General features: G+C 37.8%; 1 protein-coding gene across 1 annotated transcript in view; it reads right to left on the bottom strand.

Annotated features, from left to right (window-relative positions):
• Positions 1-2261: 2261 nt before the first annotated feature.
• Positions 2262-26617, bottom strand: part of ZNF292 (zinc finger protein 292) — a 61067-nt gene continuing 36711 nt past the window's right edge. Inside the window, exons 3-8 of the mRNA XM_037894430.2 lie at positions 26095-26173; positions 25131-25266; positions 18644-18846; positions 16544-16680; positions 14701-14842; positions 2262-10402 (exon numbers count right to left, since the gene is read on the bottom strand). Of these exons, the coding sequence (XP_037750358.1) occupies positions 3188-10402; positions 14701-14842; positions 16544-16680; positions 18644-18846; positions 25131-25266; positions 26095-26173 (7912 nt within the window). The 3' untranslated portion in view covers positions 2262-3187. The remainder of the gene's footprint in view (positions 10403-14700; positions 14843-16543; positions 16681-18643; positions 18847-25130; positions 25267-26094; positions 26174-26617) is intronic.

Below are 26617 nucleotides of genomic sequence, written 5' to 3'. Positions count from 1 at the left end.
ATAGTTGGTCCTGCCTGACCAGCTTTCCCGAGACCAGCGTGATTGCACTTCCCGAGTCTACTAACGCGGTGGTCTCTATACCATTCATCTTAATGGGGTCTAGTATCTATGAGAGACCATTGCTACCCCTACTCTAGACTTATTAGATCACGTGGTCCCCATATATCTCCTAGTTTGCATTGCACGGGCTCGTCTAGATTTGAGCATTGGACAGCGATATGCCCCAATTCGCCACATGCATAACATCGGTACCCTGCTCGGGGCAGTCCCCAATTTTTCAGGCTACTGGACTTTCTCCCCCGAGCCTTTCTCCCCCAGTCCTCAAGTCTCTCCGGGACCTCTGGTTGCTCTTCCACCTCCTTCCTCCCCTCCATAGTCTGGCCTGGAGCTAGGGAAAACCAGGGCCTCAGTGCAGAGACTTGTCTCTGATTCTGGCACCTTCCTTCCCCGGTGGTCCGAGAAAGTGCTGGGGCTGCTAGGTGTCTCTCTATGAGAGCAACTAGTTCATCATAAGAGGAAGGATGATTTTGGCCAACCCACCCTCATATGTCCAGCGGCAACCGCTCATGTACCTGTCCAACACGAGGATTTCCACTATCTTCTCTGGCCCATGGGTCTTGGGGCGGAGCCACTTCCAGGCGAAGTCAATTAAATCAAATAGCTGGGACCTCAGCGGTTTGCTGTCCTGGTATTTCCACTCATGGAAGCGCTGGACCCATATGGCTGGCGTCACACCTGACCTTGAGAGGATTTTCGCCTTCAGCTGGGGGTAATCCATAGCTGTCTCTGTGGTCATGTTGAAATAGGCCTTCTGGGGCTCCCCACATAGAAATGGAGCCAGGATACCTGCCCACTGGTCTTGGAGCCAGGCCTCCCACGGTGCCGTCCTCTTGAAGGCGAGGAGATGCGCCTCTATATTGTCGTCCGTTAGTCATCTTCTGTAAATAGTTACTTGCCCGCAGCAGCCAGGCCCGTGCATCAGCGCGGTCAGGGCTTTTAATTGGTTCACTACTTCATTCAGGGTGGCTTGATCTTGGGCCACCTGGTTCATCAGTAATTGGTTCGTCTCCTGTTGGACGTGTACTGACTCTTGCTGAGCAGCCATCTGTACCCTGGTAACCTCTTGTTGGGCCACAGTGGCCTTTATCAATGCCTTCACTACGTCCTCCATTTGGCGGGGGGGGGGGGGGGGGTGATTTACCCTGCCCTGAGATGGCTTGCCACAGAGCCTTATTCACTCACCGCATGCCACCCCTGACACCAAGTGTGGCAAAATACCTTCTTCGCCTCAGCAGGCTCAGTCCTTTTTAGCCTTGGAGACTCAGGTTTGGGGCAAGGCAAATCCTTATAGGTGGCACAGGGTCCTGCTACTCCTCTCCTCAGTCAATTCCTTGTACTTGGTTTTCCTTCCCTTCTGGGGAGGGAGTGCAGCCTCCCTACTGGGAAGGTTTGGTGTCTTGCTGCAAACAGCCTACTGGCAGCTTCCCTGCTCTTCTCACTCCCTCACTCCTCCCCTCCTTCCATGCAGGGGAGGGTTTGAAAAGGTCTCAAGTAGTTGGAGTCAGGTGAACCTACCTGGTTCCCTAGCAACCCCTTTTCCAGCTGAACCTTATTGCCTCCTGGTTCTCTCTCCTCAGTGGATAGGGAGGGGCCTTTTAATCCCCTAGGACTAATTACTCCGCCCCACCGTAGCTGTTTGTCCTGGGTTTACCACATTATATATTGTTTTAAAACATTTTAGGTTTTCTTGGATAACGACAGCTCCCACTAATGTATTTACTGTTTTGGTTACTAAATAAATTAGATACTTGTTACTGCAGTTAGCAGCATAAAGAGCGATCTTACAAATCCCAGTTATGACAAGTGGCACTGCTTCTAAGGCTCATTCCAGTGTGGAAATATGGAGTAGGCAAAACAGTTGCCAAAAACAGTCAGCAAGAGGAAAGGTGAGTGCAGAGGGAACCTATGCCATCTATAGAGTACAGATATTTTGTCTCTAAGTTTACAATCTCCACCTTTCTTTTTAGAAAGTGCTCCACTTATTCAGTTTTAAATGTCATGGCATAAGGACTCATTTATAGATAGATACCACACTGGTATGGTCAAAATAAACCTGTTTATAAAGCCATTATTTAAAAAACAAAAAACCAAACCTCCCCCAAATCCCACTGTTTCTGAAGTAGCATTTTTTTAAACAAAAAAATTAAACTATACATCAATCTAAGTTATAGAAGCAAAAATAACCTTCATAAGATCACATGTATAAAACAAGAAATGAAATGTGATTTTATTTAAGGCAATACTGGGCTACTTCACAAATCACCACCTCAAATATATACACTGCTCCACACTACTAATTTTCTATCACATTCACAACAGGTTCTTCAATACCAAATGCTGTTTAAAATCTCCAATGTAGCAAACTATTTTTATTCACATTTCCATTGTATTATGGAATCATAATAGCTTTGTATCCAATTAAAAGCAATGAAAAATGTAGTTATAGGAAAACTATTTAAATTTATGACTTAACTACATATGAATACCATCCAAAGATAATGGATGTTAAAATTTACAAAAAATGAGAACTGTCAGTATGTGTTGAACATATGAAATGTGATCTTATCCAGCTCCTTTCCTGTAAATAAATGCTTTAAGCAAAATAAACTGGATATGGCAGACTTATCTAGGTTTAGTTCAAAAAGTTCTTAATTTAAAACGATTAAAGGACAATTTTAAAAACTTGATCGCTCAGTTACAAATTAAAATTCCGAATATAAATGTGTCATTTAATAGTTTAGACTTACAGACTGCTGGTGGCAGCAAATGATTTACAATAATAAATATATACAAAAAATGTATCTACAAATAAAGAGTACTGTTATACATGGGAAGTGACCTGGTGAAAGATACCAATCACAGACAATTCACAAAGATTTAGTTAATGGAAAGGACAATTTGATAGAAAGTTGAAGTTCTGATCAACTATTTACAAAACTGAAGCAATGATTCTGTTCCTCAAGTCCCATAGGGATAAAAACAAATAAGAAATTTACATGACTAATGTCATGTTTCTGCTAGGTTAAATCACTTCAACAAAATAAAAAAGCTTCACAATTACTAGCATGCTTGATGGCTTCCTATTCAAAATAAAAATGTATTACAGGTCATGTTTAAAACACAGTTATCAGTAATGTGATTCCCCTTCCTCATTACCCACAAGAATTTCTTTTGCAACTGTAGCTGCTGGATCATCCTCCCAATGTCCTTCAAGTTTTTTGAGACTGACAGTAGGTTTCATTTCCTGAAGTTGCTTCAACACAAGCTCAGTGCAGTCTTTAAGAGTCTTGTCTAAAACTATTTTTACTTTATCACTACACTGAAGTTGTGATGGGTTGGCAAACTGTACAAGGGTTTCACTTTCAGAACAGGACCATGTAACATTACTACTTGCCAACGAGGTCTTTTCATTGGATTTTTTTGAGTTTGAATTAGACCCTTTTTTGGTTCCACTGCTATGGTAGTCTCTCTCAGCATTTTTCTTTTGCTTCACAGCAGACTCTTCAAGGAACTTGAGGAATGATACTTCAAATCCCATAGGCTTAAATGAGCTCCAATCGAAAGTTGTGGGCTGCTCTTCAGCAGTCTGAATAGCAACAGCAGTCTCTTCCTCCCTACGCATGCTACTTAATTCAACTGCCAGTACTTCTTCAGGTTTCTCAAGTCTTCTCTTTTTATTCTGAGAGAGGTTTTTTTCTTTATTTGCTCTCTTTAAATTATTAGATTTTTGCTTTTCTGAGTGGCAGGAGACAGATTCCTGAAAGTTACTATTTACACTGGAAGAGGTCTTAGCTGGATTTTCAGCACATGTGCAATCCTCATTAATCAGTTTAGTAATGAAGAGTTCTGTCAGTTCATCTACTTCATCTTTCTCGCCTTTTTCAATTTCACTCTGTGGTAATGCAGAGCTACTCAAGTCATCACTGCTCTCTGGCACACATGGATCAGACTCTTTCACATCACTTTTTTTATTAGCTTCCTCTTGTTCAGAGGATGCTTCCTTTACTTGCGAGACAGAGTGTTTTTTTGAGACAATAAGAAGATTTCTGTGTTGTGAAGTAAATGCCTTAGATAACTTATGACATTTATAATGTCTAATTATATTACTCTCACTTGTAACAACTGAGGAACATCCTTTTATCATACAAGGATACTGTGTTACAAATCTGCTTGTACATTCAGATAAGGCATCATTTATAGCCTTTATCGAATACACATGTTTTCCACGTTTCAGGGAATAATCCTTGTTTTCTTGAATTTGCCCACCTTTTGTATTCTTGCTTTCCAAATTAACATTTTTCTTTCGTTTGGTCTTTATCGACAATCTGTTTCCTTCCTTTCCTGACCTATTGTGTTTCAGTCCTCTATGTTTAGACTTTATTGGCTTCTCTTGGTTTGCCTTGCTGGAAATATTTTCCTGACCTGGTGTTAATCGCCTGGGTCTTATTAAGTGATCTTTATGCTTATCATTATGTTTATTAAAAATGTGTCTTAGAAGGTTTGATCTAGTTGCGTACATACGATCACAACCCTCACAATCACACTTGTATATGCCATCTTCTTCTACTTTGTTTGGCCTTATCTTAATCCCATGATCTGTCTCAAGATGTAGAATATAATTAAAATAGGCTGTAAATGAAGATTTACACTGAGACTGATCACATGGAAATCTTCCAACATCCAGGGCTGATTTCATGCTTCCGATTTCCTCAGGAGTCATCTCATGAAGCTTCATATAATGCTGTATCAGACTAGTAACCTCTTGAAATATTCTCGAGCAGTCACTCACTTCACACCTGAATTCTTTCACAGTCTGTTTGGTTTCAGTTTCATCACATTCTTCTTTACTTGGCTCACTTTCTTCTTCAACCTCCACAGGGAAGGCAGGCAAATCTGATTTGTGAACAGCCTGGTAATGAAGAATCAGGTTTTGCTGTATTGTAAAAGCTGCAAAACAGCCTTGATGGACACATCGGTATGGTCTGTAAGGACTATATCTAGTAGGAAACTCAAGAGATTTGGTTACTGGTTTCCTGCGTTTTCTTTCTTCTTTCTCTTTCCGATGCCTCCTAATTTTGCGTACTTTTGGCTGTATCTGTATATTACTGAAAGACACTGCATTATATTGCTCTGGAGGAACAGTAAGTACCTGTGGAGGTTTTTCCAGTTTTTCAGGATTTTTTTTTTCTGGGATTAGCTTTTCTGGGATTTTCACAGGTTGTATGACAGCCTCCTTCTTTACTTCAATTCCTTTAACCAACCGAGGTTCGTTTTTACTTTTCATTATTAGAGTCTGCAGATTTTTTATTTCAGCAGGCTGTTGGGTTATGTTTATAGCTTCATTATGAGATCGTCTTCCATAAGGTCTTTTTATTTTTAATTTCACCATTTCCTCTGTTGTGAAGTGATGCACCAGCTGACAGTGTGCTCGGAGATTTGAATTTCTTGTAAATGTTTTTGGACAGGTAGTTACAACACATTTAAATGGGGCATACTTCAATTGATGCTTCTTGATTTCCAGTATCATTTCTGCAGTGTATTGATGTACCTTGCCATAGTGTTTAAATAATGCATCCTTTGTCATAGCACTATAATCACAGCCTTGGTCCTGGCACACAAAAGGCTTGTGGACTTTGTCACTAAATTGAATATTACTTGTCTCTGAAGATGGCTGGGCCAGGGATGTACTCTCAGTTGATACAACAGCAACAGCAGTCAGCGGTGCTAGTGTATCTGCTGGAGGACACGGAGACACACTATCAGACACCTGACTGGATGTATCATTTTCTAATCTCAGTTTCTGCAAACCCTCTAAAATTTCCAACACTTGAACATCATCCTTTTGAGAAGTTTCAGGTTGAGAAGAGTTACTCTTTGCAGTGATGACATCCCTAGTGCGTACTGCAAACTGGGTATGGTTGGGTAACTTAATATTTTGTGAACAGTTTGCTGGAGGGAGTTCTGTAGTATTTACTTGTGTATTCTTGGTTGACCCAATCACAGCATCCTGGATTTCATTTTTTACCTCAAATATTTGGGAATTCATAGCAGTCTTAATTATTTCAAGGGTTTTCTCAAAGTTTTGAATAACATTGTCCTCTGAAATCTGTAAATCAGAATTTCCTTGAGCACAGGCATTCAGAGTCATCATTTGGGAGTCACCATTTTCAGTTTTTATTGTTAAAGGAGCTAATGCCGCATGAGACTCGAGATTAGTTTTTAAGTTCTCTTTGACACTGGGCACGAACAACTGATTGTCAACATTATTTAGTTTTTGTGTAAGATTTTCTACCAACACCTGAGACTCACAGTTTGCCAGTAAGTTTGATTGACAATTATCTGTTGGTACTTGCACACTCCCTTCAATGCTTTTGGCTAGAAGTCCCATTGCTGTTAAATCATTTACTACTAATTTTTGTGAAGAGTTAGGTGAAAGCAATGGAGTAGCTGCTTTTTTCTTTCTCTTTGAAGCACTGCTCCCCTTCTTATTCAAGGTACTTGATCCTGAATTCTTGGGACTATTTATAACTGAAACTCGTGAACTATTACTTGCAAAATTCTGTGTTGCTGCAACAGAATTAGAAAATGAGCCAGAACACAAGCCATTTTCAATAGTGTTTAGCATTAAATCATCGGTTGCAAAAACAGACAAATTGTTGCAGTCATCCGATGAAGGAATTTTGTTGTTTAGGGCCCGGTTTTGGTTTGTTAGTAGGGTACTTGGGTTGCATACTGTCTGCAAGAGAGGGGATACAGTTGTATTGGAGAGAACTGCTGCATTCATCTGAGTCGTACCAGTGACACAGCTAGTTGTAACTATATGTGGAAGCATTTCAGTGTTATCAAATGTACTTGGAATGCCTGCAGTTTCCAAGGCTTGTTTAATAATTTCATTTCCTTCCTCATTCACACTAGTATTAAAGTTAGCCACACTAGCCCGTGGAAACATGGTCTGCAAAAAAGCAGCTGAACGGTTTTCAGCTGCAAGCAACTGTAGGAATGATGGATCTTTAAAACATGCTTCTGGATTGAACGTAGACTCCTGGGGTTGCTGCAAGTTTCCTACATTTGAGGAAAGAATCATACTAGCTAGTAGAGAAGATTGTCCATTAGTCTGCAGGGCTTCTTGAGAAATTTCTGACCCCTCAATGGGTTTACAAACAGACCGTTTAGACAAGTGACCACCAAGTGATCTGGGATTAGTAAAAACTCTGAAACACCTACTACAGATAAATTTGCCATCTCTAATTATTGCTGGCCATTTTGCTCGCTTGTTATGTTTTGGCTTCCTTTCTTTTCCATTTGAACCCCGTCCACGATCTTTTTTCATCTTTTCTGAAGCTGGAACTTGGGAGGTGGTTTCACTGAAGTTATTTTCACTATTTGCTCGAGAAGAAAAGATTGGTTCATCAACACTTTCCTCCTTTGGAAAAACAGAACTAGTGTTTCCTTCTAGTTGTGATGAAAAATGATTTGTATTGTTTTCCAGCTGCGAGAAGACTGAATTTGGGACATGGTCTGCTGGTGAAGGAAAGAGAGAAATGGAATTGCTTTCGGCAGGTAAAGGAAGAAAGGGATCTGAACCACTGTCAATATTCAAAGGCATAACTGTTTTTGCCAGATCTTCTAATTGTGAAGGTAAAGTCGTATTGGATAGATTTTCTATTTGGGAACATAAAACACTCTCAGGTTCACTTTTAATACAGACTGGATTTATGACACTTTCCACTGTAGGTATCATTGGATTAGACAAAGTTTCTAAGTGGGTTGGGAAAAGTGTATTTGAGACATGTTGCAACTGACTTGAGCAAGTAGCATTTACACTGGTTTTGTTTTGTGATGTAAAAGCAGCACTATTGGTGTTGTCCACTTGCGATGGCAAAAAATACACAATCTTTCCATCAGTAGGCATATTTTGCAAATTGCTGGGTTTTCTGGTTTTCTTATTCTTACGTTGCATTTTAAAAGCAGCGTATTGATCAGGGTGTGCTGCCTTCATATGTTTGCCAATACTTTGTGAGGAGTTGTAGGTTCGAGTACACCCCTCAACTTGACAGTTAAATTTTTGAACTGGTGCTGCTGGTGGTACAGCTGGAACTAAAGAACTGCTTAGGCTGGACTGTGATGGAAGAAATATAATACTCTCTAATGTCTTCAGGGGCAAATTAAACTGATTAGTTGCACTCTTAATACTGTCTTGAAGTTCAAGTTTGGAAATGGGTAAGTTGTTTCGATAACCTGTCTGATTCTGCATGCTGAAGGGCGTCATATTACTTACTTGTCTTTCTAGGCTTTTTGATGCAAGAGCTTCTGTTTTTGGTGTGTCTGAATTTACAGAAATGTTTTGAATATTCTGGGACTGACTGAAACAATCGTCCTCCTTTCTTCCCTGGAAAACTGGAAGACAAGGATCACTGCAAGAATCTTCTGCTGCTGAGCACAACTGACGGACTACAGATTTACTGGTATCTATTTTACTGCCTGCAGAAGCTAACTTTCCTCTTCTTACAAAGTTATCCCGGACCTTCTGGCTAAGAACAGGCATCCTGATATTGCTGATTCTAATTGTTGCTTCCTTCTTTACCAGACCAGTGACAGAGTGCTCCAAACCATCAACAGATAGGGAATCAGCTTGCCTCGGTATGCTGGCTGATTTATTTGCTCTCTCTGTCCCAACTGATTCTACTTTGATTTGATCCCACACATTATTTTCTGCTTCAGTAAAGTTACTTGTGTTATTGTCTAGAGAAGACACCAATTCCTTTTTTACAGTGACCCCTTCAGGGTTTTCATTAGCTTTTGAAGACTGAATGAGATCAGTTCGATTAGTCTGGCCTTCAATCTCTAACACTTTTTCAGGTTGCTTATTATGATCTTCACCGTGTTTTTCTAGTTCATTCTGAGAACGGTAAACTTTTCCACAGCCTGTGAATTTGCAGGTATAGGTATTATAGTGTTGTGCTTCATGATCATAGAGCAAATATGCTTCTGAAAACACTCTGCCACATTTAGGAAACATACACTTTGCTCTAAAGACTTGATGTTCTTTTCTATGAGTTAACAGCTCAGCATAACTGTTAAAACCTGCCTTACATTTCATCTGTATGCAGATGTAGGGCTTGCTGCCACAGTGCATTTGTAAGTGATCATTGAGGTGAGTAACACTTACAAAATGTCGTCTACAGTACTGGCAAATCACTTTTTTGCTTTGCATTTCAAGAAAACGTTTTGCTTCTTCATTATCTTTATGCCCCTTTGCATGTGCAATCAAATTTTTAAAGTATTTAAAACCTTTTTTACAAAACGTTACCGGACAAGTGAATTCATTAACAGGCAATGGTTTTTGAACCGGTATTATCTCTGGTACATAAGGTTTATCTTTGTCATCATTTTCATCATCTGAACCATCATTATCATTGAACACTATGAAGTCTGCTGAGTAAAGACTATTCTTTTTAATGGGTCGTTGTTCCTGCTTGGATATGGCATCAGCCTTCTGATTTTCACTGGTGGTTGCTATTTTAGGAGGTCTTCCCAATCTTCTCAGTGGTTTCATAGCAGCCAGTCTCTCTTTACTAGACTTCTTAACATGTAGAGTTACATGAGGAACAAAGGTTTCTTTAGAATTAAAATTGTGTGCACATATAGGGCAACTGTAAATTCCATCTTTATAGTGTTTCTGTGCATGCCTAACTATTCTATGACCAAGGAATTCTTTGTCACATAACACGCAATACTGCATGTAGGCTTGCCAGTTCCTAAACCTAGCGGATATGAATCCCCTCTCTCTCAGTTTTTTAATTTCTCTCTTTTTCTGCTTTTCATCTCTTATGCCTTTAAGCAGGCTTGTAGCTTCATCGAAATTGCCAGCAAGACCATTCAGAGAAGTTTCTTTATTCTCCTCTTGGCAGTCTTCGACCTTCTCATATACTTCACTGTCATTCAACTCATCTATCGAAGATACAATGGATGCCTCCTCTCCCATCAATGCAAGACACTGACGTTTCAGAGTTTTCCAGTCCCAGAATTCTGGATCAAAAGGCCACTGAGTTTTCAATACAAGCAAGAGCTCACAGCGTAATGAATTTGGTATTGGAAGATTCTCTTCATCATATTTCTGGTCAGGCTGATTATACAGCATTTCAACAGCATAGTATGCATCCACAGTTGGCTCAAGAAGAAATTCACTCAATTGACAAGCACGTTTAACCTCCAAATCATCTGGTAACAAACAGGAGATAGTCTTGCAAATGGATATCTTGACATCTGTGTTTTCACTGGATTCCAAGCGCAGTGCTTTCACACATAGTTCAATGCAGGTTGCAAGTCCAGCAGCTTCAATCTGCAACGTACAAAGACAAATTTTAAGTCATTTTACTAGAACTGTTTCTGCATTTGTTAATACAAGATCATTTTCATTGTTCAATTCTGAATTTCAAGAAATTGTAAAGACAAATCATAATAAGGTGTTTATTATTCACATTTTAAGTTTAAAAAAAATGATAGCTTAGTAGCTCACACTGTAGAACTGTGCACCACAATGAAATAAAGCCCTGAGCATTGTGCTTTGCTTGGGTTACTTGGTCTCCAGCCTGGACGATGAACTTGAACACCAGCCTTTTTAAAATTCACACACAAGTGAAAGATGCAGAAGGCTCCCCCATGTTGCTCTGTTAGGATCACTTATTTTAGGAGTGTGTTCAGTAGTACAGTACAGTAGTTCAGTCTTTGCACTAATGAAGTACTGGGCCTTTCCCAAATAAAAGTGTCCAATTATGACAAATTATATGTTATAGTTTTGATAGGGACTCAGTTGATATCAGATTCATTTCACTTAGGACCTTCAACTTAGGACTTGAACTCTGGGGTCACAGAAGCAGAAGGTAAGTGTGGTAATCAGTAAGTCTTCTAGCCTTCCTACTTACACTAGTTATAGCAGTACACACAGCACCAAAGTAGTTAAATCTTTTATTTAAGATATAAAACCAAACTTTTGAAGGGACTACCATAACAGTTACAAAGCCACCTTGATATTAAACTGAGAACACAAGGTTTCATTCTGATTACCAATATATTTTTCATATACATATATTTAATATACTAGTTAAGTGTTTCACCTAAGTGTCTAAAAGGTCATCTGTTGGTAATTTTTTCTAGAAAAGTGGACCCTGATTCTCATTTACACTAAGGCCACTTTACACTACCCTGGCAGAGATTTGGTGGGGTAAGTGTCATGACTAGACTATTGGTATAGAGGGGTATAGCTTATTCAAGGACAGGCAGGGTAAAAAGGGAAGAGGTGCTGCATTATATATCAAGAATGTATACACTTGTTGGGAGAGAGAGAATCAGGTGAGTGGCAGACCAGTTGAAAGTCTCTGGCTAAAGATAAAATGGGTAAAAATTAAGGCTGACTTCCTGGTAGGGATCTACTATAAACTACCAAATTAGAAAGAGAAGGTGGATGAGGCATTTCTTGAACAAAGACCACAAATATCCAAAGCACAATACTGAGTAGTAATGGGGGATTTTAACTACCCGGAAAACTGTTGGAAAAGTAATACAGCAAACACAACATTTCCAATAAAAGTTATTGCAATGTATTGGGGGCAACTTTATGTTTCAGAAAGTGGAGGATTTAACTGGAGGACAGTCATTTTATACTTGATTCTGACCAACACAGAAAAAACTGTTGTGAAGGTGGAAGGTAATTTGGGTGAAAGTGACCATGGTTCTAAGGAAAGGAAGGAGTGGAGAGCACAATGGCAAAAAAACAAAAACAAAAAAAATCAGACAAACTAAGAGAACTGGTACATAAGGTCCCATGGGAAGAAAATCTAAGGGATAAAGGAGTTCAGGAGAGCTGGATGTTTCTCAAGGAGATATTATCAAAGGCACAACTGCAAACTATCTTGATGCAAAGGAAAAACAGTAAGAGGCCAACATGGCTCCATCAGGATCTCTTTAGTGACTGCTGAATCAAAAAGGAATCCTATAAAACAGGGACAAATTGCTAAGGAGGAGTGCCAAAGAAAGGAACAAGCACGTAGGGACAAAATCAAAAAAGTGAAGGACCAAAACGAGTTACACCTAGCAAGGGACATAAAAGGCAATTAGAAGAGGTTCTTTAAATACATTAGGAGGAAAAGAAAGATGAAGGAAAGTGTAAGTCTTCTACTTAGCAAGGAAGGAGAACTAATAACTGATAACATCAGGAAAGCTGAGGTGTTTAATGCCTATTTTCTTCAATCTTCACTAAAAAGGTTAATGTTGACCAGATTCTCAACACAATTAATACGAACAACAAGGGAAAAGGAATGCAAGCCAAAAGTGGGAAAGAACAAGTTACAGAATATTTAGGTAAGTGGGAGGTATTCAAGTCATGAAATTCATCCTAGGGAACTTAAGGAAATAGCTGAAACAATCTGAACCATTAGCAATTATCTTTGAGAACTTATGAAATATGGAAGGGGCCCTGCAGGCATCAGTTTTGGGTCCAGTACGATCCAATATTTACATTAATGACTTGGATAATGGAGTGGAAATTTGTAGATGACACCAATCTGGGGAGGCGTGCTAGTACTTTGGAGGAAAGGATTAGAATTAAAAACAAAACTAACAAATTGAAGAATTGGTCTGAGTTCAACAAGAAATTCAATAGCCTGGGGCAAAGTACTTCACTTGAACGAAAAATCCCATGCACAACCACAAAACGGGGAACAACTGACTAGGTAGTTATACTGCTGAGAAGGATCTGGAGGTTATAGTGGATCACAAATTGAATATGAGTCAACAATATGATGTAATTGCAAAAAAGGCTAATATCGTTCTAGGGTGTATTAACAGGAGTGTTATATGCAAGACACAAGAGGTAATTGTCCTGCTCAACTTGGCACTGGTGAGGCCTTAGCTGGAGTACTGTGTCCAGTTCTGGGAGCCAAACTTTAGGAAAGATGTGGACAAACTAGAGAGAGTCCAAAGGAGAGCAACAAAAATGACAGAAGGTTTAGAAAATCTGACTTACGAGGAAATGTTTAAAAAAAACTGGGCATGTTTAGTCTTGAGAAAAGAAGACTCAGGGGGGACCTGATAACAGTCTTCAAATATGTTAAGGGCTGTGATAAAGAGGATGATGATCAATTGTTCTCCATATCCACTGAAGGTAGGACAAGTAGTAGTAATAGGCTTAATTTGCAGCAACGGAGATTTAGGTTAGCTATTAGAAACTTTCTAACCATCAGGCTAATTAAGCTCTGGAATAGGCTTCCAAGAGACGCTGTGGAATCCCCAGCATTTGAGGTTTTTAAGAACAGGCTGGATAAACACTTGTCAGGGATGGTTTAGGTTTACTTACTCCTTCCTCAGCACAGGGGCTGGACTTGATGATTTCTCAAGGTCTCTTCCAGCCCCACATTTGTATAATTCTGTTACATTTATATTCACTTTAAGGTCCCTCTACACTGCCAAAGAGTGTAAATGAGAAGAAAGGCTATAGTATTTATGAATAAACAGTCCTATTCCTCAGTCTTAAATTTCTACTATCAGGGAGAATGATTCATAGCTCCTTCAGTGAAGACTTCCTGTTTTTAAGAAAACCATTAGGCATATAAAGCACATGGCTCAAGGTCTGGACCACAACTCTTCATGCAACCAGTTGTTTCTACTCAATCGAAATTTAAAAAGTAAACTAACTCAAATGAAGGAAGAAGTGGAGGACAAGTGAGTATAGTCCCACCGGATATACTAACCGAAAACAACTTGTTTTTCCTCTTAAAACAATTATCTATGGATCCAAAGCCTATAGAACAAACAACTCAAGGGAAAACAAGACTTAAAGTGATTAACATTAAATAATACAAGCAAGATGTTGGGGAGACTTGGAGCAATGGGTGACCCTACATACAAGATTAACTGAGATACACAGATTGAGTTTAGGATACAGAATCAGTTCTAAATCCATAAAAAGTAGAATACTTCAAAGTCAAGTCATAACTTACCCCTCAAAGCAAAAATCATACCCTTAATGGTGAATCATAAAGCAACAACAAAGTTGTTTTTTTGCTTTTTCCAGCTTGTTTAAAACATTAAGAGAAAGTCTCAAATTTTCCTCCTCAAATCTTTTTCTTTCCCATTTTATTTTCATTAATATTTGAAGCATCAAGAATATCAGGTCATTACATTCCTCTCTTCACTAAAGTAACTTGTCAAGCTATTTGGAGTGTAGAATAATGTTACAGGAGACCGTATCCCTCAGCTATAGCTCTCCTGTCTCCCAGCTGCTGAGTTGCAACATCTATTCCCCCTCATGTCTACAATGAAAAGTTGTAATAAATTTAATCAGTTTAGTTACTGCAACCCTTTGTGTGGACATTCTTAAGTAAATTTAAGAGTGTCTTACATTGCTTCATCTTAAGTGAATTCCTTACCAAGTGATTTAAGAAAGTCTACCAAAAGGGGGATGCAGTGATGTAATTGCATCAGTTTATAAACCGATTTACTTAAATCGGCACAACTTGCATAAGTAGGCAAGGCTTAGGTCTCGAAGGTTTAAAGTACTTCCTAACAGATATCCAGAAAATTTTCAAATCCTGATGTTCCATTCAAAAGGCCATGAAAATTCACCTTCTAGAGTATCCTTACCTCTGAATTAATTACTTTAATCAGGAAGAATATATGATAAACCGTCTTAGTTAACACCGAAAGTTGACGACACCTCTCTAGATACACTTGTACAGAAGGCTCTACCCTTTGCTGCAGTTTGCTCCAGAAGAGAGTCAATTCCCTGGAAATAGAGAGTTTTAAAAGACAGAATAAAATATAAATGGCAGCACTAACACAACCACTATATTTGATCAATTTGGAGTTTTTAAAAAAATATGAAGGATGGAAACAGGATTTATGCTGCCTCTCTAAAAAACCTAACAATTCATACTTTCTTTTATAGAAGATCATGGTTCATCTGTTCTGGGATGTATTAATAGGAGTATCAGATGTAAGACACAGGAGGTAATTGTTCTGCTCTATTTAACACTGGTGAGGCCTCAGCAGGAAAACTGTGTCCAGTTTCGGGTGCCATATTTGAAGAAAGATGTTGACAAACTGGAGAGAGTCCAGAGAACAACCCAAAATGATAAAAGGTTTAGAAAACCTGAACTATGAAGAAACCCTGGCTTTTTAACCTATGTTTAGTCTTGAGAAAAGATGACAGAGGGAATGTGGTTAAGTCTTCAAATATGTTAAGGGCTGTTATAAAGAAAAGTATGATCAATTGTTCTCCATGTCCACTGAATGTTGGACAAGAAATAATGGGCCTAATCTGCAGCAAGGGAGATTTTGGTTAGATATTAGGAAAAACTTTCTAACTATAATGGTAGTTAAGTAATGGAACAGGTTGCCAAAGGAGGTTTTTAAGAACAAGTTAGACAAATACCTGTCGGGATGGTTTAGGTATATCTAATCCTGCCTCGGCATGGGTGGATGGACTAGATGACCTCTTGCGGTCCCTTCCAGCCCTACATATTCATGATTCTATGTTAATGCATAGACTTTATGTACACATTATTTCTTTATTATATTTAATTACTCTGAAAGCTAGCATTATAAAGTTAATTAATAGTGTAAGTGTAACAATCTAAGTAAAAATATGGAGGTCAGACTGCTTCTTCATAACAAAAAGTGGAGATCTGAAGGTGTAAATGGCAAGAGTGTTTTAGATAACCAGTGGAATGATGCACAAAGATTGGCCCCAAGCCTACAGCAGGATCCGTTACTGCAAAGCCCTGCACTCTTCGATGTCCCATTATTTTCAAATGATACGTCACATAGATATAGGAGTCAGCACTAGCAAATCCTGGAGGAGGACTGGGACCAAACCAGCAAAATTACCAATTTTACCAGACTGAAGTTAAAGTTCTAGAGGGTCAGCTGCCTCCCAATGAGACCTGCCAGTTGCCCTGGATGCCCAGTGAAAGCTTGTTTTAACTACCAAATGCTGCTAAACTAGCATGTGGCTTCAATCCGACTGTGGAGAGATCTTGCTGGAAGGTTTTCACATGAAATGAATACTGCATTTTTTAATATAGGCAGAAAGAAGTAGGTGACTTATGTGAAAAGTGCTCTTCCAGACAACAGAACTGTTGTCTAAAATTGAGACAGTTTTCATTACAGCGTTGACGACCTGCCTAACAGATGTAAAATTATTTGTTTCCACAATGTAACACAGTTAATTTATTGTCAAGTGAAGTGACTCAGCACTCACGTCATCTGCTGATGCCTGATCCACAATATGGCTTTTGAAACAAAGAATTGTAAGGTAATGATGTTAATTATTATGGGTTATTAGAAAAGCATTAATTTTATATTAAGCTTTTTCTTTTTCTTTTTCAAAAAAGGCTGACAAGCCCTACTCCTTCCAATAGATTTTTAAAGTGCTAAATGATCCAGTTTTACTCTTAGAAACAAAGAAAAAGAAATCCTAACTCACCAGGCACAGTACATCTCTCCTTGCTGTAGCTGACGAGATAAAAATGCTGCACATAAAATTAGAGCACTTTTTTCATCTCCATCAGACTCTAGGTTACAGATCATTTCCAGGGCATCTTTGCAATCTACTGCTGCGATCTGGAGAGGAAAAATACAAGATCACTGAAGACTGACTAAATGGTTTTCTTTTCAAGCATGTGGTAATATGGTGCTCTGTGGGAAAGCAGGAATAAGGAATTTCCTTAACATTTTCACACTTTTTATGTTTCAATTAATTACTTAAAGCAATTCAAGAGCTTCTGGATAGAACAAGCTTGTCAAATACTGGATCTGCCACAAGTAAAAGGAAAGTTGTACACCAGTAAAATGGTTATAAGCATGTACCTGAAAGATACTGTAAGACTTAATGTTTACGTGTCTATAGTACCATTCATCCAAAGATCTTAAAGCACATTATTCATATTATATATAAAACTGCACATATACTAACAATAATGTGTCTCTTTCCATACATATCAGTATAATTAATGAGTTGTTTTAATAAACTTTATATTACAGCCTGACTGCTATACAAAAAGATTTATTTACTATTAACTCAGATTCCCCATCCCACTCAACTTACTAAAATCAGCGATGTTATTGCTGCTTTAAACAGGAGCATCGATCATGAAAGGACGCGAAGGTTAATATAGGAGTATCACTATATCTTCCATAAAATCAAAAGATAAAAGGGACAAAATAACCTGTTTACTGACGGTAGATCAACTGAATGTTTTCCTAGCAGATTTGTTACATTCTTTTTGGTATTTTTATTATTTAAAGCTGGCGGTTATAGACTAATAATGTTTACCTCCTATGAAAATGGTTGAATTGTTTTGGCTAACATCTTCCAAAAAACGTCAGCCTGAGACAGACACCCAGCATAGAAAATTTCAGCCCAAATGGTTAAGATTTGGCATGTAAGTAACAGACAGCAGGGTCTGACAGACAACCTTAATAACAGGCGGTGCAACCAGCCATGCCTATAATAAAGGACAGGTCACTGAAAGAACTTTTGATAACTTGTAAATAACCCAGTGTTAAACTTGGAATAAGGTTTTAAAGGAACACGACTGTGAAATATTTATCTGACAGACATTTACAGTAAGTCATAATACAAATTGTTTCTCTGAAGATTTACAACTTCTTATTCTAGTTATAATGAATTTTGCATAAATTTGTACGGTTTTTTGTTTTGTTTTTTTAAAAAGGGAATTTAACACCAATAGTAAGCGACTAGAAGAAAATGTGAAGGAAGAGATGCAAGAAAATTGTGAAGATTTTGAAACAGAAGACTAACATGATATATAATCAAAGATAATTGAAACAAATAATATTTAAAAAAGGGGCCAGATGTAATCATTTTACTGTAATCCTTGTAAGTACCAGGTAAAACTGTTCCACAAGTGACTTTACTTGTGAATAGTCACTTCACTCAAGTGAGTTAAAGCCTAGTGAACACTACTAAAATACATATACTCACAACTGCAGAACCATTACCAAAATTGGCCAGCAGGATGGAAAATACAAGTTTAAAAATTAAGTAACTGCAGGTATTCTAATGAGTAAAGTATATATTCCTGTCACACATTACAAAAATGAACATGGCCTCTTCATTATCATAATTTATAAATGAGAAACAGAGGGGCCTAACTGAGATCGAAGCCCCGCTGTACTAAGTATTATACAGAAACATAATAAGAAACAGTCTCATCTCTGAAGAGCTTACAATTAAAACGGACAAGAAGAAAAAGGATGGAAGAAAGTGATTATCATTTTCCCCATTTTACGGATGGGAACTGAAGAACAGAGAGTTCAAGTATCTTGTGCATTCACACACAGGAAAGCTGTGGCAGAGCCTGGAACTGAATCTGTATGCTAGCCTTACGACCATATTTCTTTCTATTAAAAAAAAAACAAAAACCAAGTTGCATACTACATTTTATATACTGTTTTTAAGCAAGGGACTTCTTTTCTATAGGAAAGCCAATGTAATCAAATTCTGCTGTTCCCTTAGAAAAAAAAAAAAAAAAATCACAAACTAAAAGTAATGTTTACTCACCTCCTCCATTAGCTTTTCATTTGGTGATCCTGAACAAAGACAGACCAGGTAGGTTTGCTTAAAATTGCCTTTGGTGCTGATTTCTGGGTGGTCAGAGCACAGCTTTGCCAGGGAAGTTGCTTGAGTCAATTGCTTTGCTTTCATTAGATGCTTAATACGCATATCCAGCAGAATGGGGCCTTCAAACACTAAAAATTCATTCACTTAAAGAAAAACAAGACAAAAACGTTACATATAAATATTTCATGAAGTGTTATGCAGTTAACAGATGGAATTTAATCATATTCATATGTAACATTTAAACAGTAAAAGGGCACAAAAGATAGGGAGCACTGGAAAAAAACGTTTTTTCTAATACCTTGCTTTTGTACTGTTCATTTAACCCATCACTGATCTCACTACATTTCAGGCAGGAAATCTAAAATGTTCTCAAACAGGTTAAAGAATTTCTCAAAATTAATAAACTGAAATGCATTTGGAACTAAAAGCTTGTATTTTCTATTAGCATTCTGCCACCAATAACATTCTTCGTCATCTAGCTAAAACGTCCTCTAATGACTTGTTCAAGGAAATGAAAATGTTGGTTGAGTGTTCATAATTAAGAATGAATCTATATATTCTATTTTCTACCCATCTCTAATTTTTAATCAGTCCACTTTATTTCCAAAATGGGATGTGTATTTTAAAGTATGAAGTTGACAATTAGGAAAGTGTAGCATTAATCATATGCATATGCTCCTTAAATAAACAAAATTATATTTTACCCAGTCTTGTAACTTTTTGGCGCAAATGTTCTTGGCAATAGTAAGTTTTCACAATACCACATTTCAGAGATGCAGTTCTTTAAGCATTTAGTTTTAGTTTACAGGCATACTGCAGCAAGTTATTTAAGAATAGGAAGGGTTCAAGGTTGACAAGCCAGTTTCACAGGAATGGTCTTGACAGCTACCTATTGTTCTAAAATTCTGGAACATTATCAAAGTCTTCTGGGATTACAGAGAAAGAGAGGGAAATGGAAACGTGGGGGGAAGGTGCGAGTAGAAGAGAAAAGGGCAGAGAAGAGATGAAGTGTGAATGGGTTACAGGGGATGTAAAAGTGGGGAAATGTACTTTATCATCTGCAAATTTTACTGCTTACTTACTTACCCTAGTTTCTAGATCATTAATAAATATAATAAACAACACATGACCTGCTCATGCTCAAATAAATTGGTTAGTCTCTAAAGTGCCACAAGTACTCCTTTTCTTTTTGCGAATACAGACTAACACGGCTGTTACTCTGAAACACATGACCTGGTATGGAACCTTGGGGCATCATACTGTTAACCTTCTGTCACAATGAAAACTGGCCATTTAATCCTACTCTTTGCTTTTTCTCCCCTAGCCAGTTTAGTCCATTGCAATAATTTGTTTCCCACTCTATGGTCACTTGACTTCTTTAGTAGTCTCTTGTGTGGGACCTTGTCAAAGGCCTTTTGGAAGTCTAAATTATGTCAAACAATTTTCCTTTACTCACTATTTTCCTTTGCAGAAACCTTGCTGGTTAGACCCTCCCTTATCATGATCTTCTATGTGTTTTGTTATTCTCTTTTTAATTATAATTTCAACTAATTTGCCTAGTATTGATCCATGGCCACGGCTCCTAGGAACTACAGTAATACAAACAAACAAACAAATAAATAAAGCTTACTGGTCTGTAATTCCCTGGATCTCCCCCAAGAGCCTTCATTAAATATAGATACAATATTTGCTCTCCTTCAATTCACAGTCTACAGTTTAAAGTGTGTCCACATAAGGGGGTTGTATCAATTTCACTAAATTAGTTTCTAAACCAATTTAGTTAAATAGATACAATTTTCTCATTTAAGGGTGAAGCCAATCTTACTTTATGTAGAATCAAATCAAAAAGTGCATTGAATGATGTCTTGTAGATGATAACCAAAATTGAATATATAATATACATTCAAAGATTTATATTAGATCTTACAGTGGGACATTTCCTTTTTAAAACAGAAGAAATGCTCCTTCAATGTCCATTTTTCAAGTATCTTATCAAAGACATTCAGGTTCTTCCCAACCCACATATGACCCAGTGACTAATTACATTTGTTCGTTTTTATCCTTGCTTTTCCACCCACAGGTCCCCAATAATCCTTTAAACTGCCGCGTTTACTGTTTCAGCTAGTCCGCCTTGCATAAACATTGGAACATGTTAGGTTATCTCTGAAATACGATATAAGATGACCTCGGACTTAAAACTATCCTTCTAACTCATGAGTCTTCCCTCTAATCCATGTGATATTAAAATTACAATATTTAATATTTTAATGCCAAGTTTTTGGCCTTGCTCTTCCATTTATAGGCCCCAATAATCCTTTAAACTGCAGTGTTTACTGTTTCAACTAGTCTGCCAAGTATTAATATTGGAATATTTTCTGTTATCTCTGAAAGAAGATATAGGAAGGTCTCAAATTTAAGACTACACTTCTAACTCAAGTGATATTGATATTACTACAATTAATAATGTTAAGCTTTATTTTGCACTTCCAAATTCAGTAATTCCATTTCAATTTTGCTTATTCTGTGATCAAGATCTGAACCTGTATTAAATTAGTATATTCCAAGACAAAACTCAGTAAAGATGGAGTTAAAGGTAAGAGTACAAATCAGTAATTTAAAGGGGCGGGGCTGATCTTAAAAGAGCACAGTAGTCATCAAAAAACCCAAACATCACAGACCTATTAAATTCAGAGGTTAAAATAATAAAAAAAAAAAATGAATGCACCGAAGTTATTAGCTAAGGTACCATAACAATCTTAACTCTGCTCCAGGACCAATGCCTCAAGAAAAGCTACAAAAATCTTGAATGCACAATTTCAACGCGAACAGGTTCATCTCTTCATTCACAAAAACTAGCATGCCTTAGCAGAATGAGAAATAGCTTACCAACATCTTGATTTATTGAAAAATATTAAGTATAATTACTCTCCACTGTTCATTAAGGTTCACAAACTACCAAAGCCTGAAGACCTGACCCAGACCTGAAGAAGAGTTTTGAGTAAGCTTGAAAGCTTGTCTCTCTTACCAACAGAAGTTGCTCCAATAAAAGATTACCTCACCAACCTTGTGTCTCTAATATCCTGGGACCAACATGACTATAACACTGTATACAAAAAGTCTAGCATACAAAGTCCAGATCATGAAACTATAACATTTACATGGGGGGCAAGGGGAAGTGAGCAGAAGCCATGGGCCTGATGTGGACTATCCAAGGTCACAGGGACCGAGGGACCAGGGAATTCTGTGGGGTACTGGGAGACAGGGACACCTATGGAACCTTACAGAATTTAGGAGTTTTACATAATCCCTTATTCAGCAGGCTTCCAGAGTCAGCCTCCCTTTGCTCCCTCCTGCTGATCAGATCACTGGACCTAATTCAGATGGTAGTAAATCAGCAAGAGCCAAAGTGAACTTTTACTAGGGTCCACAGCAACACCAGTGGATTTAAAAAAATGCCACAAGGCAAATCTTGGATTAGTAACAGAAATCAATGTATGAAACCTATGAAAGCAAATGAAGCTAGAGAGTATGTGTCAGGTGACTTGGAGAAGCCATCTGAGAAGTCAAAAAGGCTGCAGAATTCAACAATGGCCAGGATGAAGGCTGTGGGCTTGAGAATTTTGTAGACACTAATGCCCGGATGAAGAAGCAGATTTCCGGTGGGCTATGGGAGCTTGTGTTGTAGCCCAGCTAACTATGCTGCATTCTGATGAAGCACTGGGCTGTCACCTCCCCACTGTTCATTTGTAAAATATGGTAGAAGACTGTAAATACCAAAGCTCTGTAGTTTCCTTTCAATAAGGTAATTCTGTAGTGTTGCTTACAGAAGTAATGGATTCAATACTCATTATTTTTCCTTGATCCCCATAACTTCTTCCTGACATCAAAGCTGTGCCACTGCCATGGAGAAAAACGTTGCCACGTATAACCTCTATGCCACGTGTAAGAGAAAATTCCTCTAGTGATAGCTTCTCCTGAAGCCAAGAGCAGATATATGAGGGGAGTAAACACTGCACTGACAGATGCCCTTTGGTGGAAAAAGAGCAACCTAGAAGCAAGTATCGCAGATCTTGCTACTGGTAGCTGAGAGAGTGACTAAGCTAAGTGAATAATTCATAATCATAAGTAATTTATTTTGCTAATTTAGCATTTTACTGCTTGCTGAGTATGCACAAGCTAATAGCAGGTCTGTTATTAAATGACTGAATCAATATTTTTGCACTCAACTCTGTGGACTGATAAGCAGTTTCTTCATTTAGTTCATATCCAGCAATTTGAGCTGTGTTTGTTAGTTTTGATTAGTCAGGTAAGTTATACGTGGGTATTTGTTTCCTGACTAGATGAATATAGGAAATACATCCAGACAAAACACAAACGTCTATCTCCTTATGTGTCTGCATACATGACTTTGAAATTTGCTTTCTGCAAATACTTGGTAATTTGATCATGGGAACATGTGAAGAAAAGGTTGCAAACAAAGCCAAAGAAAATGTAGAAGTCTGATTTATTTGCATTAGTTTTTTGCATTATTACCCCCAATCTACTACAAATATCAGGTCAGAGCACAGCTACTGAGAGTAATCAAAGTCCCCTTGAGCCAAGGGCTCATCAGGCTGACATGGTTAAGACACGAGAGAAAAGGTGGATGAAGTCATATCTTTTATTGGACCAACTTCCGTTGGCGAGAGAGAAGCTTTCAAGCCACACAGAGTTCTTCTTCAGGTCTGGGAAACAACTACACTGCACTGTTAAGGCACATCAGTTTCATGGCCAACAGTACATAAGAGAATGATGTGGCAAACATCACATCTGACCATCTTTGACTGTCCTAATCTGATGGATCAGATACCTACATTTTGCAACTGGGTGAACTAGATGTGGCATTTCAGTAGGAGATCAAATGAGACTTGAACCCACAGCCTTCAGGTTTGTAGTTGAGCACCATAACCACTTAGCCACCACACCTCATGGTGAGAACTGTTTAATGTTATTTTATTTTGTGAAAAATAAATTAATACGGTAAACCTCGCTACAACTTGGTTTGCACATTTGAAGAAACAAGGCAAGTGGCTTTCTTTAAAGTAAGCTCAGGACTCCAGCCTTTTAAAAATTAACCAGAGCCAGGCTCACCATTCTGTCATATCTAAGTCATCTGTCAACTGTGCCTCTCAATCTCAAAATTGGTATGAGCATCATATTTAATCAAGATCTTTCATATGAAATTTCTAAGACAAATGATTTGTGAGACACGTGACAAAAAAGTATTAGAAGAATTTTCAAAATACAATAATCCCATTTGTTTTCCCCCAACAGTTCAAATCTCTCAAGAACTTCCATGAATATTCTCAAATTTAGCAACAATTCTCCTAATGCCATGGAGCACACATGCAAATCTGAAATGTAAAGAACCTTTGAGGATTTTAGAGTGGGGGACAAAATTGCTTAAATGGAAAGTGAACCTCAGTCTTGGCTACAAGAGAACATAACAGACTGGTTTTAACGTTATAATGGGGTGAGGAGGGGAAGAGAGAGAGTCAGAGAACACGCAAACTATGTGTTATTAGCAGGTGTATCATGTGAACAAAATTCGAATCCCTGCCACAAAGTGTGTCTAATTTTGAAGAGACCAAGTGAATCCATCAGTGGACGTTTCCAATGTTATACAGGTCATTTAACATTTAAAAGACGACAAAAATTAGTATAAAATTCACTTTTCAATAAATCGGATTCACAGTGCTACCTATAACACAGCTGTGACCTATTACTGTACCAATAAATGTGAAATCCAAAAGCTAATGGAGCTACAGCACATATTTTCAAGTAACAAGCGGAGTTTTTCTACCCCAGTGTCTGAACTGCAAAAAGGAAGACTTTACTGCATAACCATAGCTAAAATAGACACTGAAGAAGCAGCCAGAAAATCCATTTACCTCAAAACTGTTCAGGGTTCTGAAATGCCAAACTAATGCTTAGTTTTTTGGTTTATTTAAAAATACATTTGTATTTCAAATAGAGTCCCAGTTCTCAAGAAAGATTCAAATCACTGCAATCACTTAAATCTGTAGTGTGTTAGTAGTGGTTTCTTAAATGTGGTTTCTTAAGCATAGATGGAGGTAACGGTTTCAGTTTTCTATTAAACATATGGCAGTAAAAAATTATAGTTGTGTCTTTGGTTTACTTGCATACGGACAATTTAAGTAAGTACATCCAGCTTGGCCACCTGAGTATCTGCTTTTACCCTATTGGAAAAAAGCCTGGTTACAAATCCCACACAACAGAGTTTATAAAGGAAATGACAAAAGATCTTCAACTATAGCAACACTATACAAAGCAGTAATGTTGTAGCACTATTTGTATATTTGCTAAGAAAGTGAATTCATTAAATAATTGTAGAGGCTTATTTTTTCTTAAGACATTGCAAATTTACCTTTATCCTCATCCAGTGGTTCCTGGGAAAGAATACTGCACAGCACTGGATTCTTCCACACCCCCTTCTCTTGAGTAAGCGTAGCTAAAAAATGCAATTCACAGCTACCATTCTCCATCAACTTTTCATGAGCCACCTAAAGAAAAGTGTTAGATATTTCACGAGTATGGCAATGACAAACTACATAAAACCATACGCACTCAGATTTTTTTTTTTTAAACATAAGAAAAAAAACTTCAAAAGTAAAAGGTGTCCCTTTTTGTAAAAGGTCAATTCTAAGACTTAATACAGTAAGTAATTTCTAATCCCTATATGCAGACTATTTAAAGTTTCAGTTTAATTACAGTAAATGTTATAATATCCACTTGTACATTAGTATAATTTTGATAGGCTTCAAAAGGAGATTTTTTTTTTGTATTGGGATTCTAACACTACTATACCTATTGAATAACTGGGATGCGGCCTTTAAAATAATCAAGATCATTATCATACCGCCATGAAGTAACCCTTTTGAATAACAAAATACTCTTAAATTCATTGGTAAAAATACATGTTGACAGGTTGCAGTCTTGTAACATGGTTAAATATTTATAAAAATTCAATTAGAAAAGGATAGCCATTTCAGCAGGTCACAGAACACTGTGCTCATTAAGAGGAACACACATCCTTCTTTGAGCGTCCCTTGAAGTATTTCTCCAAAGATGGGAGCAGAGGTTCGTTTTGTTTTCACCCTAACAAACTTTGTCTACAAAGCTCGCATATCAACTATTTAATACAGAAGGATGTGATTGGCAACTTAATTACCTAAAAGCACAAAGAACTTCCAGCTGAATGACTTTCTCCCACAGGAAACAAGCATACAGTTAATCTTAACTCTTGTGACTCAATGTTCCCAGGCTGTTTTAGAAGCTGGTGATCCCATCTTTTCTTAGTATTTTTCTTTATAGAAGAAACAAACTCTCACCTGTACAAAGGCTTGAAACTCTTCCCACTGATTTTCTGGTAATTCAAGAGGCAGACATAGTAAAAGTTCAACACAGCTTCTGAAAGTCAAATAAGAGTATTAATTCACGTGGCTTTAAGAATGCATTAAAAAAACCACTAAACCCAACTTGTCATTCAAGTGTCTAACGAAGAGCCATTATCTATTATTCTGCTCCAAATCCACAAAAAAAACCCACCAAACAAATATATAACTTATTTATTAAATCTATACAAAAAATAAAAAGGGGCATCTATTCAAGAGTGCAGGTGCTTTGCCAGAAATTATAACAAATAACTATCTGCAGAACATCAAACTCCTCATCTATACACAAATCAGATTTCCCTCAGAAGTGCGGGTAAGTAGATGTGCCTTGCAGTGTGCCCTAGAGGTCAACAGACTCTCCCTATTTCAAATTAAGAATGGGTTCTTCTGTCAGTCACAACTGAGAGAGAGTAGCACTGGGAGAGATGCAGTCTCCTAACCAGCAAGGTCCGAAATCCTA

The sequence above is a fragment of the Chelonia mydas genome, chromosome 3, assembly GCF_015237465.2.
Source record: "Chelonia mydas isolate rCheMyd1 chromosome 3, rCheMyd1.pri.v2, whole genome shotgun sequence".
In the NCBI taxonomy this organism is placed as follows: domain Eukaryota; kingdom Metazoa; phylum Chordata; order Testudines; family Cheloniidae; genus Chelonia; species Chelonia mydas.
This window is presented reverse-complemented; position numbering and strand designations above follow the sequence as displayed.